Consider the following 7,614-nt stretch of genomic DNA (forward strand, 5'->3'; position numbering starts at 1 on the left):
ATTAAAGATGCATTAGGAAGCATGTGTTGGCCTTCCCTAGTTGATAGCAGTTGTGTCAGCAGAGAACTAACTCGTGAGTGTGAATTGGCAAATTACCAATTTGAAGGGAAAAATGGTTGATTTAAAAAAAAAAAAAAAGAGGCAACAGCCAAGAGTTTTGTCTTCTGGGTAATTTCCTGAAGCTGACTGAGACGATGCCAAGTGCATGCAATTCAATAATGCTGTTAAGAAATGTACATATTTTGTTCAACATTTTCCTTGTAAAAATCCTAAACATGCCATTTCATCATGTCAATATAATTATTCTAGAATAGTAGTAAATAGTTGTAGAGTATGAATAGTAGCAAAACAAAGAAGAAAACCATTTCAGGAACAGTGTGCCAAAACTTTTGTTCAGTAGCATTTTTTTTTTTTTTACCCCATTTTCTCCCAGTTTGCCAATTACCAGTGACTAGGAAGCTCTCGCTTAGCACATGACAGCTAGGAACTGGGGAGGATGAAGACTAACATTGTCTGCTCTCTTCCAAATACTGTATATACTTTTCCCCAAGGAATTTAGTTATACAAACTTTTTTTTTTTAAGCTCTGCATGCCAGTGCTCACAGTACACATTGTGGCACATAGTGCCGGACTTTTGGGTTATGTATTGTTTATTTACATTACCATGTGCATTTTGTTTTGGGTTGTCTCTCGTCTCTTCTCTCGTCTCATCAATCGTTGTTCATCCTCATGTGTCTCAGTCACCCACATCTGTTTCCTGTTTACCCAAGATCCTGTGTATTTAAGCCCTCATGTTTCCTTTTGTTCTCTGCAAAGTATTATGCTCAGTGTCTTGTGCCTCTCATGTACCAAGCTTTGTTTTCTGTGTATTTCTCTCGTTTTTGAATTTGCCTCATTCTCTAGTTTCTGTATTTTGCATTTGGCCCACCCTGTGTTGTTTGCTGATCAACAACCCCTGCCTTTTTCCCATTTTTGAGCCTGCCTATCGATTTGGATCCGTCTGCCTGTGTTTACCATAATAAACTGTTTTACTACAACTGCACCCGCTTGCCATCTGCTAACCTAACAGAAAACTTTGCTGGAAATAATGGATGCAGCAAGAAAGCTGGGGAGGGATGGCTGAAACCAGCATGGAGCCTCCAGAGGCTGATCGGGCAGCCTCCACCCAAGAGCTCACTTCAGAGGCCAGCAGGGCAGCATCCACCCTCAATATCACTTCAGAGGCCAACAGGGCAGCATCCACTCTCAAGCACACTTCAGAAGCCAACAGGGCGGCATCCACCCGAGAGTTCACTTCAGAAGCCAACAGGGCGGCATCCACCCGAGAGTTCACTTCAGAAGCCAACAGGGCGGCATCCACCTGAGAGTTCACTTCAGAAGCCAACAGGGCGGCATCCACCCGAGAGTTCACTTCAGAAGCCAACAGGGCGGCATCCACCCAAGAGTTCACTTCGGAGGCCAACAGTGCAGCCTCCACCCAAGAGCTCACTTCAAAGGCCAACAGGGCAGCCTCCACCCAAGAGCTCACTTCAGTGGCCAACAGGGCAGCCTCCACCCTAGAGCTCCCTCCGAAAGCCGACAGGGCAGCCTCCACCTGAGAGCTCCCTCTGGAGGCCAACAGAGCAGCCTCCACCTGAGAGCTCCCTCTGGAGGCCAACAGAGCAGCCTCCACCCAAGAGCTCCCTCCGGAAGCCGACAGGGCAGCCTCCACCGAAGAGCTCACTTCAGAGGCCAACAGGGCAGCCTCCACCCAAGAGCTCCCTCCGGAGGCCAACAGGGCAGCCTCCACCCGAGAGCTCCCTCCGGAGGCCAACAGGGCAGCCTCCACCCGAGAGCTCCCTCCGGAGGCCAACAGAGCAGCCTCCACCCAAGAGCTCCCTCCAGCGGCCAACAGGGCAGCCTCCACCCTAGAGCTCCCTCCGAAAGCCGACAGGGCAGCCTCCACCCGAGAGCTCCCTCTGGAGGCGAACCGAGCAGCCTCCACCCGAGAGCTCCCTCCAGCGGCCAACAGGGCAGCCTCCACCCGAGAGCTCCCTCCGGAAGCCGACAGGGCAGCCTCCACCCAAGAGTTCACTTCAGAGGCCAACAGGGCAGCCTCCACCCGAGAGCTCCCTCCGGAAGCCGACAGGGCAGCCTCCACCCAAGAGTTCACTTCAGAGGCCAACAGGGCAGCCTCCACCCTAGAGCTCCCTCCGAAAGCCGACAGGGCAGCCTCCACCCGAGAGCTCCCTCTGGAGGCGAACCGAGCAGCCTCCACCCGAGAGCTCCCTCCAGCGGCCAACAGGGCAGCCTCCACCCGAGAGCTCCCTCCGGAAGCCGACAGGGCAGCCTCCACCCAAGAGTTCACTTCAGAGGCCAACAGGGTGGCATCCACCCTAGAGCTCCCTCCGGAAGCCGACAGGGCAGCCTCCACTGAAGAGCTCACTTCAGAGGCCAACAGGGCGGCATCCACCCAAGAGCTCACTTCAGAGGCCAACAGGGCAGCCTCCACCCAAGAGCTCACTTCAGAGGCCGACAGGGCAGCCTCCACCCTAGAGCTCCCTCCGAAAGCCGACAGGGCAGCCTTCACCTGAGCGCTCCCTCTGGAGGCCAACAGAGCAGCCTCCACCCGAGAGCTCCCTCCAGCGGCCAACAGGGCAGCCTCCACCCGAGAGCTCCCTCCAGCGGCCAACAGGGCAGCCTCCACCCGAGAGCTCCCTCCAGCGGCCAACAGGGCAGCCTCCACCCGAGAGCTCCCTCCGGAGGCCAACAGGGCAGCCTCCACCCGAGAGCTCCCTCCGGAGGCCAACAGGGCAGCCTCCACCCGAGAGCTCCCTCCGGAGGCCAACAGGGCAGCCTCCACCCGAGAGCTCCCTCCGGAGGCCAACAGGGCAGCCTCCACCCGAGAGCTCCCTCTGGAGGCCAACAGGGCAGCCTCCACCCGAGAGCTCCCTCTGGAGGCCAACAGAGCAGCCTCCACCCAAGAGCTCTCTCTGGAGGCCAACAGAGCAGCCTCCACCCAAGAGCTCCCTCCAGCGACCAACAGGGCAGCCTCCACCCAAGAGCTCACTTCAGAGGCCAACAGGGCAGCCTCCACTGAAGGGCTAACTTCAGAGGGCAGCATCTACCCTCAATATCACTTCAGAGGCCAGCAGGGCAGCATCCACCCTCGAGCTCACTTCAGAGGCCAACAGGGTGGCATCCACCCAAGAGCTCACTTCAGAGGCCAACAGGGCAGCCTCCACCCTAGATCTCCCTCCAAAAGCCGACAGGGCAGCCTCCACTGAAGGGCTCACTTCAGAGGCCAGCAGGGCAGCATCCACCCTCGAGCTCACTTCAGAGGCCAACAGAGCAGCCTCCACCCAAGAGCTACCTTTAGAGGCCAACAGGGCAGCATCCACCCGACAGCTCCCTTCAGCGGCCAACAGGGCAGCCTCCACCCGAGAGCTCCCTTTGGAGACCAACAGAGCAGCCTCCACCCAAGAGATCCCTCCGGAAGCCGACAGGGCAGCCTCCACCGAAGAGCTCACTTCAGAGGCCAACAGGGCAGCCTCCACCCAAGAGTTCACTTCAGAGACCAACAGGGTGGCATCCACCCTAGAGCTCCCTCCGGAAGCCGACAGGGCAGCCTCCACTGAAGAGTTCACTTCAGAAGCCAACAGGGCGGCATCCACCCGAGAGTTCACTTCAGAAGCCAACAGGGCGGCATCCACCCGAGAGTTCACTTCAGAAGCCAACAGGGCGGCATCCACCCGAGAGTTCACTTCAGAAGCCAACAGGGCGGCATCCACCCAAGAGTTCACTTCGGAGGCCAACAGTGCAGCCTCCACCCAAGAGCTCACTTCAGTGGCCAACAGGGCAGCCTCCACCCTAGAGCTCCCTCCGAAAGCCGACAGGGCAGCCTCCACCTGAGAGCTCCCTCTGGAGGCCAACAGAGCAGCCTCCACCCGAGAGCTCCCTCCGGAGGCCAACAGAGCAGCCTCCACCCGAGAGCTCCCTCTGGAGGCCAACAGAGCAGCCTCCACCCAAGAGCTCCCTCCAGCAGCCAACAGGGCAGCCTCCACCCTAGAGCTCCCTCTGGAGGCGAACAGAGCAGCCTCCACCCAAGAGCTCCCTCCAGCGGCCAACAGGGCAGCCTCCACCCGAGAGCTCCCTCCGGAAGCCGACAGGGCAGCCTCCACCCAAGAGTTCATTTCAGAGGCCAACAGGGTGGCATCCACCCTAGAGCTCCCTCCGGAAGCCGACAGGGCAGCCTCCACTGAAGAGCTCACTTCAGAGGCCAACAGGGCGGCATCCACCCAAGAGCTCACTTCAGAGGCCAACAGGGCAGCCTCCACCCAAGAGCTACCTTTAGAGGCCAACAGGGCAGCATCCACCCGACAGCTCCCTTCAGCGGCCAACAGGGCAGCCTCCACCCGAGAGCTCCCTTTGGAGACCAACAGAGCAGCCTCCACCCAAGAGCTCCCTCCGGAAGCCGACAGGGCAGCCTCCACCCAAGAGTTCACTTCAGAGACCAACAGGGTGGCATCCACCCTAGAGCTCCCTCCGGAAGCCGACAGGGCAGCCTCCACTGAAGAGTTCACTTCAGATGCCAACAGGGCAGCATCCACCCAAGAGCTCTCTTCAGAGGTCAACTGGGCAGCCTCCACCCTAAAGCTCCCTCTGAAAGCCAACAGGGCAGCCTCCACCGAAGGGCTCACTTCAGATGCCAACAGGGCAGTCTCCACCCAAGAGCTCACTTCAGAGGCCAACAGGACAGCATCCACCCAAGAGCTCACTTCAGAGGTCAACAGGGCAGCATCCACTGAAGAGCTCATGTTAGTGGCCAACAAGGCAGCCTCCATCCCAGAGCTCATGCAAGAGGTCAACAGGGTGGCCTTCATCACAGATTTCCAGCCTGAGGACAAGAAGGCGACATCCAATGTCATGATTTTGCTTGAGGTCAACTAGGTGACATCTGATATGATGCTCCTTTCTGAGGTCAATGAGATGAAATCTGATGTCATGCTGTGCTGAGGATGCCATCCTGCCTGCCAGCTCCACAGAAAAAAAATCACCCAGCCTGTTGGCTCCAATGAAGATGTCAACATTCAGATTCTCTAACTCTTCAGAGTTAGCATCATGCCACCATGCTCTGATGGAGGAGTCAATCCACTCCATGGCACCCACAGCCCAGTCATCAGGCTGCATCCCTGCCCATGCAGTAGGAGCAGGTACTACTGTATAGACGATGCAAACCTCAAAATCTGGGGAGCATGTCTGACCAATTACCCAGGGGCCCAGTTCCTCCCAAGCATGTGTCTCATCTCTTGCCTCGTCTCATTATTGATTGTTAATCCTCATGTGTCTAGATTACTCACACGTTTCCTGTTTTCCTTTGATTTTGTGTATTTAAGCCCTCATTTTCCCTTTGTTCTCTGCAAAGTATTATGCTCAGTGTCTTGTACCTGTTGTGTACCAAGATTTGTTCTCTGCTTTCCATGTTTTGGATTTTGCCTACCTACCATTTGTTGTTTTGTTGATCAACCGAACTTGCATGTTTCCCTTTTTTTGATCCTGCCTATTGATTTGGATCTTATGTGTTCACCATAATAAACTGTTTTCCTGCAACTGCGTCCGTTGATCCATCTGCCAACCTAACAATTTTATAAGTACAAAGTTGAAAGAAATTTGAAGTGGATGTATGCATAGGAAGTATAGCTATAGTGAGTAAACAAAGCACAGTGTTCTGTGTTACGGGGATTGACTTGAGGTTGAGTGGAGTGTGAGTGGAGTGTGTGGGGCAGTGTTGGTAGCATGAGGTCATTCACCTGCCACCCATTTATCAGCCAACTCCACCAAGCCCCACAGCTCCTCTGTCACCTTGACAACACAGTCCACAGCAGCCTGCCCTGCATGGAACCTAGCTATTGATTTTAATCTCTCTCTCTCTCTCTCCTAGCTTCTTTGCATTCATTCTTCTCTCCCCCCCCCCCCCCCGGTCCTTTTTATTCCTGTTTCCCCTCTATTTGTCTTTATATTCCCACTCTCCTTTCTCGAGCTCTAAATGTTAGCAGTAAGGTGTGAGTATATAGGTGTGGTGTGTATGGGAAGGTGCATTCTTTGTGTTAAGATTGGTTTAACCAAATATTGTGGTCAAAGGCATTCTTTACCTCATGGTTCCCCCCCTCCCCTCCATCTCTCTCAAGCAGCGGAGGCTTGGCACCATTCCCAGTCTGAAGTCAGCCTAGCATGGAAGCCAAGAGGGAGTTGAGTGGCACTGCCAGCTAAGGGCACTGCGGCATTTCAGCTGGAGTGTCACTGAGGTGTGTGGATTGGATAGGGTGCTGCCATTTAGAATGATTTCCCCGCTAATGAAAGGAGAATATAATGTTATTGTATACAATAGTGCACATATACCTTTACCTTCACTTGCAATCTCGTCATCATGAGTACATTCACATACAAACACATCCAGTATTGCTCTGTGTCCTGTCACTTGATTCTACACCAGTAGAGAGCAAAATGAAAACAAAGTACTTTTGTTGAGGACTTGAAAGCTGCATATTTGCATAAATCATAATTGCCACTAATTTGATTCTCTCTCTCTCTCATGTAGTAATCCCCCCCCCCCCCCCCATGTGGTCACATTATCAAATTTGTGGCTTTATTGATCAATAACTTGCAGGTAAAAGGTAACAATATCCTTCCTTCAGATGAGACTGGAATGCTAATGATCAGTGAAGACCCCTGTTTGCATTCCGCCTGTATTGATTTCCAGTATGGAGAAATTCACAGCTGTCAGGGAGCCGTGGTAGTAAATGCTGAGAACGTCCACAGATCCAGACAGCAGAGGGAGGTGCTGTGGGACAGGTTGTGCCTTTCAGCTCCAACACTTTTCTTTTCAGTTAGCATTCAGCTCCTGTCTGCTCACTTCTTAAGCTTCAGCTGGTCTCCTTCCTCCTCACACCCAGTTCAGTCCAGTTGAAAAATTGTCAAATCATCCAAAGGCTCTTTTCTCTTTCTCTGTCTTGGTGGTGGGGGGGGAGAGGCAGGCTGTTGACATGATAATGATTCCAAGGGCCCTGAGTCCAATGGCCCAGGAGGACCCTTTGAGAATTAGAATTGTCCATAAAAACAAAAATTGTCAGGGGACACAATGTCCCACAATACTGATAGCTATAATAATAGCTATAAATAAATGGGTCCCTTGCAGTTTATGTAGTCAGTGCTCACACCAGACAGATAATGATCCCTATAGCCCAGGCCTGAGTTTATTCATATCGGTGAGATTGCTTCTTGAGCAATTTTTCCAGGCCTGGACCTGATCCGATAAAACATCTGACCAATCAGGTAATTGTTTACATGTGACGTTGTCTGGGCACGTGCCATTTTCCCCCCGGGCATCTTAGTACATCTTTGTTGCATCATGAAGTCACAGAATACAGATTCACGGAAAATAAAAAATATAATACAAAGCACGGATGTTTTATTCACGGATATGTGATTTTCCATGAAATATCAATAGTAAATTAATAAAATAAACATATAAATGCAGGTAAGATATTTTAATCATGAACTTAGGCAGTCCAAACATTTAATTGTTTTAGACTTCTTAATTTTTTATCCGTGATGCATCTTCTGTATGAAATTGGT

The 7,614-nt window shown here is 52.6% G+C and overlaps 1 protein-coding gene across 1 annotated transcript; it reads right to left on the reverse strand.

The window, feature by feature from the left end:
- Positions 1-1,057: 1,057 nt before the first annotated feature.
- On the reverse strand, positions 1,058-5,169 carry LOC132882655 (filamentous hemagglutinin-like). Its single transcript, XM_060915738.1, has 3 exons — positions 5,037-5,169; positions 3,198-4,876; positions 1,058-3,103 (listed from the first exon to the last, which is right to left on the reverse strand). Exons 1-3 carry the CDS (start codon positions 5,167-5,169, stop codon positions 1,058-1,060), a joined length of 3,858 nt encoding a protein of 1,285 aa, XP_060771721.1.
- Positions 5,170-7,614: the final 2,445 nt, after the last annotated feature.

Source organism: Neoarius graeffei, chromosome 3, assembly GCF_027579695.1.
Source record: "Neoarius graeffei isolate fNeoGra1 chromosome 3, fNeoGra1.pri, whole genome shotgun sequence".
Lineage (NCBI taxonomy): Eukaryota > Metazoa > Chordata > Actinopteri > Siluriformes > Ariidae > Neoarius > Neoarius graeffei.